Source organism: Solanum tuberosum, unplaced genomic scaffold (assembly GCF_000226075.1).
Source record: "Solanum tuberosum cultivar DM 1-3 516 R44 unplaced genomic scaffold, SolTub_3.0 scf00295, whole genome shotgun sequence".
Taxonomy (NCBI): Eukaryota; Viridiplantae; Streptophyta; class Magnoliopsida; order Solanales; family Solanaceae; genus Solanum; species Solanum tuberosum.
In genome coordinates, this window is record NW_006239214.1 from 285,813 (window position 1) to 303,466 (window position 17,654).

The following is a 17,654-nucleotide window of genomic DNA, read 5'->3' on the forward strand; positions in this document are numbered from 1 at the left end:
TCAAAAAGTTGATGCCCATGCAGTATCAATCAAGCATCTTGAGCAGCAAATGACTCAGTTGTCAACTACAGTAAATCCACATCAACTTGGCACTCTTCCTAGCAACACCATCCAGAATCCAAAGAATGATGGGCAATGTATGGTAGTCACTACTCTACGGGGTAAGCAAACTATTGATCCACCTATTCCGTCTGGGGTGGAAATTGAGAATAGTAAAGATGATGATGTGGTCGAGGTAAGTGGAGAGTCTGAGAATGAAATAGAGAAAGAAGCAGACGTAACTCAAAATGTTGTCCCCATACCTAGACCTCCACATCCCTTCCCACAGAGGTTAGTGAAGAAGACTGAAGAAGGCAAGTACCGCAGGTTTATTAGCATGTTGAAACAACTTTTAATCAATGTGCCGTTGATAGAAGCTTTAGAGAAGATGCCTGGGTATGCAAAATTTATGAAGGACATGGTGACAAGAAGAGGGCAGTAACCTTCGAAGATGATTATAGATTTCAATATTGCAGTGCTATTGGTACAAGGTCCCTTGTGCAGAAAAAAGAGGATCTTGGTGCCTTCACTATTCCATGTACTATCGGGTTGTTACATTTTGCTAAGGCGTTGTGTGATCTTGGTGCTAGCATCAATTTAATGCCACGTTCTATTTACAAGAAGTTGGGTCTAGGAGATCCAAAACCGACTGCGATGCGGTTGCTCATGGCCGATAAAACTCGGAAGAGGCCCATTGGTGTACTCCATGATGTACTAGTGAAAGTGGAGTCATTCATCTCTTCGGTGGCTTTTTGTGATTCTTGATTGTGACGTTGATTTTGAGGTTCCCATCATTGTTGGGAAACCAATCCCTACCACTGGGCGCGCCTTAGTTGATATCGAAAAGGGGAGATGAAGTTCAGACTGAATAATGAAGAGGCAACTTTCAATATATGTTGGTCTATGAAGAAAAGTAGTGAGCTCCAATCGGTATCTGCGATAACATATACAGTTGAGAGTGAGTCTGAGGTGCAGATTGAAGAGAGACTAGGTATTGAGGCACTAACAATGGTTATGATGAACTTTGAGAGAGATAGTGTTGAAGAATATAATGATTTGGTCGCCGCACTTGATAGGTACGAATATCGTTCGAAACCAAAGAAGCTGGAGTTAGACATGAAAAATTGTGAGTCCCCACCCGCAAGACCGTCTATTGAAGAGGTGCCGATATTGGAGCTTAAGGCTCTACCATCATATTTGAGGTACGTATTCTTGGGAAAAAAAGATACTTTACCGGTCATTATTGCAGCAGATTTGAATGGGCGACAAATAGTGTGTTTGGTTTCTGTGTTAAAGAGGTTCAATTGACCTATACGGTGGACTAGACTATTGCGGACATTATTGGGATCCCTCCTGGTATTTGTTCTCATAAAATCTAACTCATTCCAGATCACATGCCTAGTATTGAGCACCAGAGAAGATTAAATCAGCCTATGCAAGAAGTAGTTAAAAAGGAGATCATCAAGTGGTTGGATGTCGAAGTTATCTATCCCATTGCATATAGTAGTTGGGTGTGTCCTGTTCAATGTGTTCCCAAGAAATGTGGGATTGCTATGGTTCCTAATGAGAGAAACAAGCTTGTTTTGATGCGTCCCGTGACTAGATGGAGAGTCTGCATGGACTACCAGAAGATAAATGCTTGGATAGAAAAAGACCATTTCTCTATGTCATGCATGGATCAGATGTTGGATAGACTTGCAGGTAAGGGTTGGTATTGTTTTCTTGATGGTTATTCGGGCTACAATCAGATTTCTATAGCCCAAAAGACCAAGAGAAGACCACTTTCACTTGCCCTTATGGGACTTTCGCCTTCAAACAGATGCCATTTGGGTTGCGCAATGCTCCAGCAACCTTCCAGTGCTGTATGATGTCGATATTCTCTGATATGATGGACGACACTACTGAGGTATTTATGGATGATTTCTCTGTGGTAGGTGACTCTTTTGATACATGTTTAGATCATTTGGCTGAAGTGCTTAAAAGGTGTGAAGACTGCAATCTGATTCTAAATTAGGAGAAGTGCCATTTTATGGTGAAACAAGGGATAGTTCTGGGTCATCGGATTTCTGAGAAGGGCATTGAGGTTGATAGAGCAAAAGTAGACGTAGTAGAAAATCTTCTACCACCTATCTCTGTAAAACGTGTTAGAAGTTTTCTTGGGCATGCCGGTTTCTATAGGAGGTTCATCCAGGACTTCTCTAAAATTGCACATCCATTGTGCAAACTGCTCGAAAAGGAGTATAAGTTTGATTTTGATTATGCTTGTCTGAGAGCATTTGGAGAGTTAAAGGAGAAGTTGGTTACTGCACCTATCATTATTTCACCAGATTTAGGGACAACTTATTTGAGGTAATGTGCGATGCGAGTGGAGTGGCGCTTGGTGTAGTATTAGGACAGAGGAGAGAGAAAATTCTTCATCCTATTTATTATGATAGCAAATCTCTAAATGTGTCCCAGAAGAATTATATTGTGACCGAACAAGAACTTCTTGCGGTGGTTTTCGCATTCGAGAAATTTTGATCCTACTTGCTTGGTACTAAGGTCATACTACATACTGACCATTCTGCATTGAGGTATTTGATGGCGAAGAAGGATGCAAAACTGAGGTTGATTAGATGGGTATTGTTATTGCAAAAGTTTGATTTTGGGGTAAAGATAGAAGGGGACCGAAAATCAAGTTTCCGATCACTTGTCCAGATTAAAGGAAGAGGGTACGCTAAAGCTTGGTGATAGGGCTGAAATTAATGATGCTTTTCTAGGTGAACAATTATTGGTTGCTTCTCATGATCTGACTCCTTGGTTCGCAGACCTTGCTAATTATTTGGCAAGTAATTTGGTGCCCCCGGATCTGTCTTATCACCAAAGGAAAAAGATTATGTATGATGTGAAAAAATTATTTTGGGATGAGCCTTACTTGTATCATAGTTGTCCTAATGGGATTATTCGTCGTTGTGTGCCCGAGGTTGAGATGTTGAGTGTACTTGAGGTGTGTCATTCATCCCCTGTTGGTGGGCATCATAGTGGTATTCAGACTGTGTATAAATTTTTGCAGTGTGGATATTACTGGCCTACAATCCACCAAGATGCTCATGATTTCGCCAAGTCTTGTGATCGTTGCCAAAGAGAAGGAGGTATTTCAAAAAGGCAAGAGCTTCCTATGAATCCTATATTGGTGATAGAGTTGTTTGATGTATGGGGTATTGATTTTATGGGTCCATTTGTGAGTTCACATGGGATGAAGTATATTCTTTTGGCGGTCGATTATGTATCAAAGTGGGTGGAAGCAGTTGCGCTCCCCAACAATGAAGGTAAAAGTGTCACCGCATTCTTGAAAAAGAATATCTTCTCCAGATTTGATACACCGAGGGCGATTATAACTAATAGAGGTTCCCACTTTTGTAATAAGTTGTTCAAGGCGCTACTTGAGAAATATGGTGTCTGCCACAATGTAGCCACTCCTTACCATCCGCAGACTAGTGGGCAAGTTGAAGTGTCCAACAGAGAGGTCAAAAAGATTTTGGCGAAGACTGTGAATGCTAATATAACGGATTGGTCAAGGAAGCTTGATGATGCTCTATGGGCTTATCTCACTGCATACAAGACTCCCATAGGTATGTATCCTTACCAACTTGTATATGGGTAGTCTTGCCATTTACCTGTAGAGCTAGAGCATAAGGCTATGTGGGCGATAAAGAAGCTCCATTTGGATTGGGATGCCGCATCTAGTCAAAGAATGAATGACTTGAATATTCTTGATGAGTTTCGCCTAAAAGCTTATGAAAGTTCAGTCTTGTACAAAGAGAAGATGAAGAGGTATCACGATCAAAGAATTAAAAAAGTGAGAATTTGTTGTGGGTGATCTTGTTCTTCTATTCAACTCTAGGTTGCGCTTGTTTCCTGGCAAACTCAAGTCCAAATGGACCGGCCATTTTTGCTCACAAAAGTGCTCCCCCATAGAGTGATTAAGCTTGAGAACAATGAAAGGACAAGGTTTATGGTAAACGTGCAAAGAATCAAGATCTATCTGGGAAATGCGGAGAGTGTGCAAGAAGTTGTTGAGGCCTACTATCTTGGTAAAGTCTGAGTAATCAAGAGGCCTGCATCGTGCCACGACGTTAAATCAAGCGCTGCTTGGGAGGAAACCCATGATGTACACTCTAACCAACGATAGGTTTTTGCTTTCGGTTTTGTAGTTTTCTTTGGTTATTTACTTCTCTATATTTATTTAAATAGGTGTTTTATTTTTGTTTTTAGTGTTGGCTAGATATAGCATAGGGTCTGTGTCTAAAAAGTGTCCAGAAAATGTAAAAAGAAGGGCCTAATGGTTACTACATGTGTAGGGGTGCAATGTAAAATCTGCTGAAAAAGGTCTGGTGCAGCAGTCTACGGACCTTATCGACGGTTCGTGGTTCATCCCACGGACCGTGAATGGCGTCCGTAGAGCCCAGGTAAGTCTTTGAAATTTTATAAGTCTAAGAGCGATTTACAGTCCAAATCTACGGACCGTAGATTGACCCAGAGACTATAGACGGGTCCTCGTGGGTCCAAACCCTAGTTCTGCCTGTCCTGACACAACCCGGACCCCTCCTATTTAAAATCCCCCTATTTCAAATTATTCCCACTTCCCTCCATTTACTCCCAAGCCGTTTCTAAACCTCCCAGTCCCTTAAATCACTCCATAACTCCCCAATTAATCTTCCCTTTCTTTTCCCCACAATCCCAAATTTGCTTTTCTCTCCAAATTCCACTCATCCCCAAAACTCCCAAGAGGTTAGGTGTACGGGTTCGATGCGTAAAGGCAAAGTTGTGGTATCAAAAGCGTCGAGTCATCAAACAATCACCCCACTCCCGCTGCTTGTAAGGTAATAGACTTTCCCCTCACTTTGAATTTCGATTCATTGATTGATTATAGAAAATTCGAAATTGGGTCTTGACCTTGGGCAAATTAATATATGAAATTATATGCTAAATTAGAAGTGAATGCACCCTTGGGATGATAGATTGTGATTTTGTTGCCTTGTTGTATGTAAAAAGAATGAAATATAAGTCTAAATGTAAGTTTCGACTTAGGGTTCCTTATCTTGCAGAAAATACTCGTAAAATTGAGTAAGTGGAACCCCTAGAATGCCGAACTAGCATAATTTATGTTGAAATACATGATTAGACTAAGATATTGTTGAATATGGAAAAAATGTGGGCTTCCAATTGAAGCATGTCTGTGACCTGGCACAGATCCCATCCATGAGACCCCGTCTACAGGCCGTAGGTCAATCTACGGACCATAGATCAGGTCTGTGGTTGGTGGCAAATGAGAATTTCACTAAGTATGGAACCACGGAAGTGGACTACGGTACGTAGATCAATCTACGGATCGTTCTGCACATCCGCGGTTCCCATTAGAGACCAACTTTTTGGTATTTCTGATCGACGGAGGGAATCCACGAACTGTAAGTCAACCTACGGACCGTAAATACCCACCCCATGTGGCAACTAAAGCTACTGTCTGTAAAAAAAAATTGTTTTTATTTTTCGTTTTTGTCCGCTCTTAGTTCTAAAAAAATTTCTAGTGTGTTTTTAGGTTATATTGGTACCAACTCTCTCTTTCCACAGGTACCATGGCCCCGAAAAGGAATTTTATAACTACGAAGGGTTGATCGAAATCCGTGGCGCCAACTTTTCGGCTGATAAATAAAGACACCGACCAGGAGAAGGATCTCGAATATGTTCCCCCACTGTGAGGACATCACAAACAGCACCCCGAGCCACACGAAACTAGTCCAAGAAGGTGGTCACCGACGTAGTCACTGCCTTATAGTCTGATGAGGAGGACACACTAATCGGGTCACCGACTGTGTCTGCTTCTGATTTCGAGGCCGCCTCTGCTTCAAGGTCTGCTTCAGGGTCTGCTTTCGGCTCTGCCACCGCCTCCAGTGCACATGATGGGGCTGCCTCGTCTAATGAGGCCACTAGTTTGGGAGAAGTCCCGGTGCCACTAAGCTACGACCCTAATCCGATGGTTGGGGAGCCAAATATATGGTGTGTTGAGGGCCAATGGCAAATATACCGGGATGCCAAGATGAAAAATGACAAAGAGAAAATGGCCTAGCATATTACACAGGAGGGTAGGGTCCTCACTCGGAGGGTACACACCATACCAGATATCCACCTGCTCTTTCAGCGTCACAAGTGTGAGTGGATGGCTCGAGACCCAGGCGCCTATAGCGAGGAGATTGTGAGGGAGTTCTATGCTTCATATGCGGCTACTCTTCAGGGTTCTTTCCATAAGAATGCCAAATCCACTGCCCAGGCACCCCTCACAGCTACACTAGTGTGCGAATTTTCTGTAGACATCTCTGAGACCACCATCCGTCGATTCTTCTATGGTCCTGACCTTGATAATTCTTGGGCACTCAACACAGCCAAATTTGACTACAGATGGGACACTGTATGGGGTGGAGAGTTCCAGCGGAGCACCGAGAAAAGAGAGACTTTATTACACTGGCTGGCTAGTCAAATTGCTACTGACGGAGAGCGAGCCGAGTGGGTCACCACTCCGAGAATGAGCATCAAGAAGGCCACTCTCACATTTGTGGCTAAATTTTTCTGGTTGTTGGTTTTCAATCGGATTTCTCCCATGAAGGCTGACAACGCACTAATTTTGGACCGCGCGGTTATGGTAGTATCATTGGTTGTGGGATTCGAGATCGATTTTGCCCGCATGCTCATTGTGGAGATACCTGAGAGGGCTTTCAAAGCCTCCACCACTTGACCTTTTCCTTGTCTCATTTTCGCGTTCTGTAAGGACTCTGGAGAGTCGATCTGCATTGTGGCAAGTTGATTCGACCTATGGGGACACTAGATATAGGCCTCATTTGGGATGAGGCAAATGTGGCGGTACCACGCAGAGAGCAGCAGGTTGATGTGCCGCCCATGAGAGCAGACTTAGTAGATGTGGTGGAGCAGATGCAGGGTGATGATACTGCCTCTCCATCCCACACTGATGATGTCCAGGCCTCCTCATCTCAGGCAACGAGTCAGACTCCTATCTCATCTAAATCCACCCCACCTTTAGGAGGTGCTATTGTACCATTGGTTAGGGTTCAGAATTTGGAGGCTCAGATGGCCACGCTGCTCCACCATGTCCGGCCATGGAGGCAAAAGTCAATAGCAAAGTTTGAGGCCAGAATGGAGCGAATGATAGAGAGCATGATGGATCAGAAGGTCCAGAACGTTAATAAGCACCTCGATGCCTTTGAATTAATAGTTCTCGAGCGACTGGCCCCGACCACAGATCTATCCTCTTCCCAGACCGTGTTAGCCAGTCTCCGGGATGACATTAATGCCATTTTTGCCACACATGCAGTTGAGCAATAGGCTGCACCTACTGCTTTGTTGGATGATATTTTCCTTGATGCATTATTTAGTGGGGACGCAGAGGAGTAGCCCGAGCCCACACATGACCAAAGTAAGAGGCACCGATCTAGACACACATCTGAGGCCACTGAAGATGCCCAAAGAAGGAGAAGCAGGCTAAGAGGGCTTCGATATTAGATAAGCAGTTGTGCCAGGAGAGGTTTGTGAGAGTGTTGTTGGGGCATCAAGTTCTATGCCTGTGACGGATGTGCCGAATACTATGGTACATGATGTGAGCACCACTGATGGTGCGGTTAGAATGATTGATAGCACTACTGAGGGTGCTATGATTGCTGATGTAGGCACTACTGAGGGTGACCCCAATGTTGTTGTAGCGGGCTCCGGGAAACCGGACCCACCCGCTTGTTGATGGTTCATCGGCACTATGCGCCACAGGTTTGCTTCACAATCCACTCTTCGAGTTTTCTTGCCTATGTTCTTTTACCCCAAGACACTGCTTATTTTCTATTGAACCGGCATGTGTTAGGATTGTATGTGTAGAAGCATGAGAAAGATTGAAGCATGATGGCAAAAGCTTTTTTAAAAAATGATACCCGTCCAAAACTTTGTGATATGTGCTAAAATATGTAAGGCAGAATGAGTTGAATCTGTTGGCTCTGAGTATGACATGATAATGAACCAACTTGATGGCATGACTTAAGATAAAACTTGAACTGGGTAATCTGATAATGAAACTATGTGCCAAGAGTGTGTGAGAATGGTTGATTGTTCAAACTATTTTTGTGCCAGTCTAGAACTTGGCCGGTTAGTCTGTCTACGACAATCTACTGTAGAGGCTAGGAAGTGATCATAGGCCCTTGTTCTGATAAGTCCACAAATTGCATAAAAAGAATACAACCAAATGATATTAATGTTCCCTTTGATCCAAATGCTTTGAGCCTAAAATTAGACCATTTCTTTCTAAACCCCTAACTCACCTTCCCACAATCTACTGTGTTGGCCCAGCTCCCTCCTTGGACATGTGCACCTCGACTTAGACCAAAAGTCTAAGTTGAGGGTGGCTAAATGTAAAAAGTGACATCAATCTTGGCCCTAATCTGACATCGGGTATTGTGCACCTCAACCAATGGAAAATCCATGAGTTGAGGGTGGCTATGAAAGAGGAAACCGAAAGAAAAATGGGTATGAAAAGAGTTTGGTGTTGAAAAAGAAAAAATAAAGATGTGGCTTTGTGCAAAAGAAAGCAAACAAAAGTGTTGAAAACTAAAGAAGAGAATAAAATGCAAGAAAAAGAAGAGAGGGATAAATTAAGAGCTACAAACATGGGTATGAAAAGAGTTTGGTGTTGAAAAAGAAAAAATAAAGATGTGGCTTTGTGCAAAAGAAAGCAAACAAAAGTGTTGAAAACTAAAGAAGAGAATAAAATGCAAGAAAAAGAAGAGAGGGATAAATTAAGAGCTACAAACTCGAAAGCCACATCCATGGTTGAAAAGAATCAAGGGAAAGAAGAAAAAATGGTAGGATGTCAAAAATAGGGCAAAAAGAGGTAAAAATCCTAATGTAATGTCAAGGAGGGGAGAAAGTCACTAAAAAGTACCCAAATGTACCACACCTGACCCTGAGCCTACGTTATAAGCCAAGAAAGTCCATAGTGATCCTAGAGTCTATTACTTCTAAGCGTGAGTGTTGAATAAATCCTTGTACTCAAATCATATTCATTTTGTGAAAAAAAGGGATTTCGTTTGAAGTAAGGGCACTAGTTACATTATCGAAAAGTTGGTACCTTGATGATAGTAAAACTGTGTATGTTGTGTTTTGATTGGTCGATCTTTGTCATGTTTTGATCCACACAAGTTAGCTTGTTGAGTCTGAGAGAAAAGATTTGCACCCAAAGAGAGAGTCGGAGTAGAGAGCCATGTGATTGCTTGTGCTTGAATTGCTTGCTTCTATACAAGTGTCGTTTAGAGTCTTAGTGCATCACTTGAGCACAAAAAACGAATGTAAGTTGAGGGTGTTGATATACCGTGAGTTTAAGGTATTTTTAATACATTTCACTTAAGAGTTGTATGTGTCTAGGGCCATTTTGTATTGGTTTTTATGCATTTTTACCATGTTTGCAGGAAATATGTTCAGACGTGGAAACTGAGAGACACAACTGAAGGATGTGCTGAAAAGAGCATCTACGGAGGTGATGTACGGACCGTAGGTCCATTCACGCTCCGTAGATGATTACCGTAGATAGGCAGGCAAGGCTTGAAGGAAAAAGACGGAATTCTTGACCATGTATGGAACCACGGTTGTAAACCACAGACCGTAGATCGACCTACGGGCCGTACTGATGTTCCGTCAAATGATTTAGAGAAGGGGTTCTAGTACCTGATTTTGAAGATTCTAAGTGTTGAGCTACGGAAGAGGATCTACGGACCATGGATCAAACCACCGTCCGTACTGTTGATCCGTCATTTGCTTCAGAGATGATGTTTTGGAAGCTGAAATTTTGCTTAAGTCCTGAGTCACGGAATGGACCTACAGACCGTAGGTCAATCCACGGTCTGTAGGTCAGTGTCGTAGATCGAATACGCGTCCTGAAAAACTATTTCCTTATTTCGTTTCCTTTTTAGTTAGGACTTATTTTTCAATATATATGGCATGTAAACCTCATTTTTTGGGGTTAAACTTTATTACATTTATTTTAGTTGTTGACTTTGGGATATTAACTTGCAACTTTAGCAATACTTAATTTTTGAAGTTCGTTTTGAAGATTTTGACTTTGCAATTCAAGTTGAAATTCTGGGTTTCTTCTACTCATTACGTAAGTTCATAATATCTTTATCTAAGAAAATGAATTGTGTTCTTGCTATTACGGGTAAATAAATCCACAACTAGGGTTGTGGGAACCATGAGCGATTAACAACGTAGGAATAGTAACTAAGTAATTCTTCAATACTGTTATTGCATGCATTGATAATTCTTTCGCTTAGAAATCTTTTAAATTGTGGCGAACGTTAGAACTTGCCTTGTTACTACTTGCCAGACGAAGGAGGTAATTAACGAGAAAAGAATTATCAACATAGATTTAGTGTGATACTATCTAATAGTCTAATGTTGATTGGTGCGAGGGTGAAAATTAAGCCATGCATCGATGTGATGTCGAATATGAGGTAAAGGTAAGGGTAAGTAAATTATACAGACGTAGCCGGACCAATGTGCCGGTTGATATTCTCTAGATGCCGGACCAAGGATTTGGAGATATCTAACTTATCACTTTGCATGTAATACACTAAGAAAGGATTGCTAGTACTAGGATTACCGCGTTATGAGCTTATGGGGAACACGTACACCCTAGTTACTTTCTCATCTTGATAACGACTAAAGTTTGAATCTTACTCATCGATTACTTACATAATTTCCTGAATTTATTTCACAAATCCCCCCCCCCCCCTTTAATTTCTTGTTTTCGGAAAAACAATAACTAAATGAATATAATCGTGGTTAAAGTTAAGTCTAAACCATATTTCTCGTGGGATCAACCCGTACATACAAGTTGGGTTCTTTACTTGATAATGATCATTTATTCTTCTTTAGGGATGTGTAATTTGAGCGTATCGTTATATTTGAATTATTTTTAGAATTGTATCACTGTCAATTATGAAGTGACAATACATACTGAACATAATATATTGATAATTAGGTAATGAATCTAATTAAATATTACATGTATTTTTATCGTAAGAATCAAAATTAAAATTTATTTATATTAGAAGAAAAGGAAAAACAAAAACCATTGGTGTGAACAAATGAAAGAGAGATAGAAACCCCACTCTTTCATAACAACATTACAAACAATGCTTTTATAGATATCTAAAGATATTTCTAGACTAATACCTTATAAATGATTTCACACACAATATGACCTTAATAACCAAAAAAAATTAAAGGCATGCATAGTTAGGCTATTGTGTATAAACTTCAATAATTAGGTTAACACATAAGGCTATGGTTAATACTCATATCAATAGATAATCAAGTCAAACATTATAATAAATCTAGCCAATTCAATGAAATAAGATGATGAAATGATGTGGTTGAATCAAGATCGTCGCAGAACCTATTGTATACACCTTGCCAAACTTTAACTTCTAGAAAAAGACCCAAGGAGGACTCGCAGTCCATACAACAATATCAAAATCTCAATATCTCATCAACTTGTCACCTAACTCGTGGTCAATGACAAATGTAAGGTGTCTCATTTTCTTTCTAAAATAAATAGCTTTTCTCCACTTTTTTAAATTTCCATGAACAATGATATGTCAAATGAGTATGAATGTTGTAACACTCTAAACTTTTACAATACAAACAAACACTTATATATATTTATATATATATATATATATATATATATATAAACTTAAACTTATATGTTTTACTGAATACAATTACAACATGACTGGACGCACAAAAGGAATGGTAAGTGATTACTGATACAAGGAAATACACTTGAAATCTGAAACTAGGAGCCTAGATTTGGGTTGAGAAGACAGAAGAAGAGGGAGAGAACTGATAGCTGAATTGCAGGAGTTAATTACAACTCGAGGATTCAAAGGCTATTTCAGGATCCTATCGGAGAGGTTTCGAGAAAATAACCACAGATTATGGAAGAGAAGAAATGACTGAAGAAGATTGAATGTAGACAAACAACATGTATCTATTCATATATTTACAATGACTTGTACAAGTATTTATAGTTGCATACATTGAAAGAGATTGAGTTAAATCTGTTGCTAACTGATTTCCTGAAGCTAACTAAATTCCTGACTGTGTACTGTTCTTAACTGTTTTCCCGCTAAAATGTATAACTACTTTTGCTGACTCATCTAATATGGAAATCTACTAACAGTACTCCCCCCGCAAAGAGATCCTTGTCCTCAAGGATCAAAAGATGGAAATCTGGTCTTAAGGATGTTCGAGTACTCCCAAGTAGCAGCGTCTGCCGACAAATCTTTCCACTTCACCAAGACCTGCGTCACTGCCTTATTACCTTTCTTAACCATCCTTCGCTGCAATATGGCTTCAGGGTCTAAACAATGGGGATTTGCTAAATCAGTGGTTGGTGGATAGGTGACCAGGGAAGGAACTTCATAACACTTCTTTAAGAGGGACACATGTACTGTTGGATGAATCTTCACAGAATCTGGAAAGAGCAAAGTATATGCTACTGGACCAACCTTTCTAATAATCTGTAATGGGCCATAGTATTTAGCAGCGAGCTTGTGATGAAGAGTCTCGGATATAGTCACTTGTCTGTAAGGCCTGACCTTGAAGTATACCCAATCACCAACTGAAAAACTTCTGTCACTTCTATGTTTATCAGCTTGTTGTTTCATCCTCAACTGAGCGCGTATCAAATGATGCCTCAACAATTGTAGTTTCAGTTCTCTATTGATGAGGGTATTATCCACCTCAGCAGATGAGGACTCCCCTGGCAGGTAAGGTAAATGCAATGGAGGAGGTCTGCCATAAAGTGCTTCATAAGGAGTTAACTCAATAGCAGAGTGATGGCAAGTATTGTACCAAAACTCTGCCATCGGTAGGCAGTCATACCACCCTTTAGCATCTTCCGCACAAAAACATCTCAGATAGGTCTCCAAGCACCTATTAAGAACTTCAGTTTAACCATCACTCTGGGGATGATATGCTGAAGATAGATTCAACTGAACACCTTGTAATGAAAATAATTCCTGCCAAAATGTACTGAAAAACACAGCATCCCTGTCACTAGTGATATTATCGGGTAGACCATGAAGTCTGACTATGATATCCATGAAAACCTTAGCTATAGACTGAGCTGTATAGGGATGTTTAAGAGGAATAAAATGGCCATACTTGCTAAGCCTGTCAACTACCACTAGTATGACTTCATAGCCATGGGATTTTGGTAAACCATCAATGAAATCCATGCTGATTTGAGACCACACTACCTCAGGGATTGGTAAGGGTTGTAAAAGACCAGGAGAAGCTGCTAGATCAGCTTTACTTCTCTGGCACACATCACACTTTTGCACAAACACTTTAACATCCTGTCGCATTCCCTTCCAATAGAAGAGTGTAAGTAACCTCTTCAATGTAGCCTCAATCCCGGAATGGCCCCCTTGGGGTGTAGCATGCCACAAAGTGATGATATCTTGCCTTAGTTGTCCCACCTTGCCAACAACTAATCTGCCTTTCCTCCTCAATTTGTTTTGATACCAAGTGAACTGTGAATGAGTATGTGGGTCAGCTTGCAACCTCTCAATCAGTCCCTTTAATTCAATGTCTGCTGTCCAAATATCTTCAATAGTTTGCAACAATTCAGAGTCATTATTGGAAATAATCAAAGCCAAGAGTTCTGCACCAGAAACCCTTGAAAGTGCATCAGCAGCCTTATTTTCAATCCCTACTTTGTACTCAATGGTATAATCAAAAGGCATTAACTTGGTCAACCACATGAGTTGGGAATTGGTGTGCAATTTTTGTTCCATTAAGAACTTCAGAGCTCTCTGATCAGTACTGATAATGAACCTTTCCCCAAGCAAATACTGAGACCATTTAGAAACGGCATGTACAATAGCTAGTAATTCCCTATCATAGACAGACATGGCTGCATGTCTTGGCGAAAGAGTCTTGCTGATAAAGGCAATAGGATGACCTTGTTGCATCAACACCGCTCCAATGCCATACCCACTAGCATCTGTTTCAACCACAAATGTGTTGTTTGCATCAGGTAAGGCGAGAACAGGAGTCCTAGTTAAAGCTTCCTTCAGTTGTTTGAACGCTTCAATAGCAGCTGGTGACCATTTGAAACTATCCTTCTTCAAAAGATTAGTTAGTGGTTTACTGATGATGCCAAACCGTTGTATGAATCTCCTATAATAACCAGCCAATCCAATGAAGCCTCTTAATTGCTTGATAGTAGTTGGTACTGGCCAATTTTGAACAGCAAGTATTTTTGCAGGATTAGTGGATACGCCTTCCTTGGTAATGAAATGGCCCAGATATTCAATTCGATCCACTCCAAAGAAACATTTGCTTTCCTTGGCTAGTAAATGATGATCCTTCATTGCAGCAAACACGTTTCTCAGGTGCAACAGATGATCTTCAACAGAATGACTATAGATCAGAATATCATCAAAAAAACTAGGACAGACTTTCTCAAAAACTTTCGAAACACAGTGTTCATTAACCCTTGAAATGTTGCTGGTGCATTAGATAATCCAAATGGCATTACCAAATACTCAAAATGCCCCGAGTGAGTTCGGAATGTTGTTTTTGGTATGTCTTCTTTGGCCATCCTCTACTGATGGTACCCTGCCCTAAGATCTATTTTGGAGAAGATTACTGAACCCCCAAGTTCATCCAAAAGATCTTCTACCAGAGGTATAGGGAATTTGTTCTTAACAGTGTGCATGTTAAGATCACTATAATCTACACATAGCCTCCATGAGCCATCCTTCTTGCCAACCAACACCACTGGTGAGGCAAATGGACTACTACTAGGCTGAACAATGCCCTGATCTAACATTTGTTGCACAAGTTCTTCAATGATGTCCTTCTTAACAGAAGGATATCTATAGGGTCTTTTATTAACAGGTTCTGTTCCCGATTATAACACAATCTTATGATCATAAATCCCCCTAGATGGTGGTAATCCTGTAGGTTCAGCAAATAATTTTCTATAATCTTTCAATAGACTCACTATTCTAGGATCCTTGTCAATGCTATCTTTAGTTTCTAACGCAAGTAGTTCAACACTCATGTGAGGAATTACTTGTATCATACATAATTGAGATTGATTACCTGTTAACTTCCCAAGCTTTCCAGCTCCAACACACGTAATTTGTTTGCCTGCACCCCTTAGTAAGTGTTTTCTGCCATTATACCAAAACTCCATAGTGAGTTTGCTGAAATTCATCTTGATATCACCTAGAGTCAATAGCCATTGAACTCCTAGTACCATCCCACAATTTCCTAATGGAAGTAACAAAAATTCAGCTGCAAACTCTGCTCCTTGCAACAACCAAGAAATTTTGCACGACTTATCCACCTTCATAGTACCATTGGCTGCAGCAACTAACTGAGGAGTAGTTTGTGTGACTTGACACCCTAATTGTTCAACCAATGATGGATCAATGAAGTTGTGGGAACTCCCAGTGTCCACCAAAATGTGTAATGGTTGTTTGGAGTGATATCCAGTGACCCTCAAGGTCCTATACCCTAATGAGCCATTCAAAGCATGGATGTATATCTCCATCTGTTCAATGCCTTGTTGCATCTCCAATTCTTGATTCACCTCCTCATATTGCTCTTCCTCCTCACAATATTTCTCTCCATCTGTTTCTTCTAATTCCAGAATGTAAAGTTGCTTCAAGTTTCTACACTTGTGACCCATAACATATTTTTCATCACAAAAGAAGCAAAGGCCTTTTTCTCTTTTCTCATTCATTTCCTCTGGGCTTGATGATCTTCTTTGAAACCCTTTATGTATTGGAGCTCCCTCTCTACCAGGAGTTGGCAAGAGTGGCCTATTATGAACCCTCTGATCTACTCCCCTTCTTGCTGAATTTCCACTGTAGTTTGAATATAATGAAGAATGAGGTTGCTTAATAGCATAAAGGAATACTTCTTGCATCCTAGCACTTTTATAAACTTGAGATAATGTTGTAGGGTTTGTGATTTTGACAACAATATTCAACTCTGGTTTCAATCCTCCCAAAAAACAACTGATTGCATTCTCTTGAGATAAGTTCACCCTGGTCAAATTCTTCTCAAAGATCGCTTGATAATCCTTCACACTGCCCACCTGTTTCACCTTTTTGATTTCCTCCATGGGATCATCAAAGTCAGTACCAAATCTTTCTACTAATGCCATCACATAATCATTCCAAGTGGCCGGATGCAGATACTGCCTGTATCTCATAAACGATAGATGCCACTGAATGGGTTCCCCCTCCAATTGCAGAGCAGCCACCCCAATTTTTTCTTCAGCAATAACATTCTCCATAGAAAAGAATTGTTCAATTTTGAACAACCATGATCTGAGATCCTCCCCATTAAACCTCAAGAATTCCATTCTTGACCATCGAGTAAAATTCGACTGGTTGGAATGGTAACTATTACCACTATTAGGGCTTCGTCCCCTGTTTCTATGGATTCTTTCTTCTGCTTGAACTTTTTCGGTAGGTCCTTCCTCGGTTTCCAATGGTGTCTTGTCCCTTCGATTCTCCCAGATGCTGCAAATTGGTTCTGCAACTCAATCACTGTTTGATCTAACTTCTCCAGAGAAGAAATTTTACCTGGTAAAGCTCCAACCTCTGTTATCAAATTCTACATCATATCACGCAAATCCCCTACTTCTGAAGTTGAAGGTTCATTGATTGGGTCTCCACTTGCTCTTGTCCCTTTCGCCATTGATGCCAAGGAATCGTATGGCTCTGATACCACTGATAGCTGAATTGCATGAGTTAATTACAACTTGAGGATTCAAAAGCTATTTCAGGATCCTATCGGAGAGGTTTCGAGAAAATAACCACAGATTATGGAAGAGAAGAAATGATCGAAGAAGATTGAATGTAGACAAACAACATGTATCTATTCATATATTTACAATGACTTGTACAAGTATTTATAGTTGCATACATTGAAAGAGATTGAGTTAAATCTGTTGCTAACTGATTTCCTGAAGCTCACTAAATTCCTGACTGTGTACTGTTCTTAACTATTTTTCCCGCTAAAATGTATAACTACTTTTGCTGACTCATCTAATCTGGAAATCTACTAACAAGAACATTCAGAATCATAATAAACTTGCTACCTTTTTCTACCAATGTTCTCACACTTTTATACAACTTACTTAACTAATTGTTGCCTTGCACATGTGACTTTCTTCCTGCCCAAAATTAATTGTCCAACTTTTTAGGTGGAATTACATTTCTAGTACTCCGACGTAACTTGTCGATGTGAGTATCACTGGTCGCATCCTGCTTATCATTCATAGTAGCAGATGTCTCCATTGCGTTCACAACAAATGCATCATAACACATACAACACAAATGCATAATCAATTCATTGAAGATTTTGAATCTCTAACCGAAACTCGTAATTAAAAATGCTGACCAAAGTCAACTATACTAATAATTCCCAACTCAAAAGGGTCAAAATCACCAAAAACACATCTGATCGCATCGGAAACAATACCAACCATTCCT

At 40.4% G+C, this 17,654-nt stretch overlaps 1 protein-coding gene across 1 annotated transcript; it reads right to left on the reverse strand.

The window, feature by feature from the left end:
• Positions 1-12,338: 12,338 nt before the first annotated feature.
• On the reverse strand, positions 12,339-12,998 carry LOC107062973 (uncharacterized). Its single transcript, XM_015314303.1, has one exon. The coding sequence runs from the start codon at positions 12,996-12,998 to the stop codon at positions 12,339-12,341; it is 660 nt and encodes a 219-aa protein (XP_015169789.1).
• Between the last annotated feature and the right edge of the window lie 4,656 nt (positions 12,999-17,654).

Excerpts from the sequence above, each read along its gene's own strand:
- LOC107062973 (XM_015314303.1), bottom strand. The coding sequence starts at position 12,998 with ATGGCAGAGTTTTGGTACAATACTTGCCATCACTCTGCTATTGAGTTA.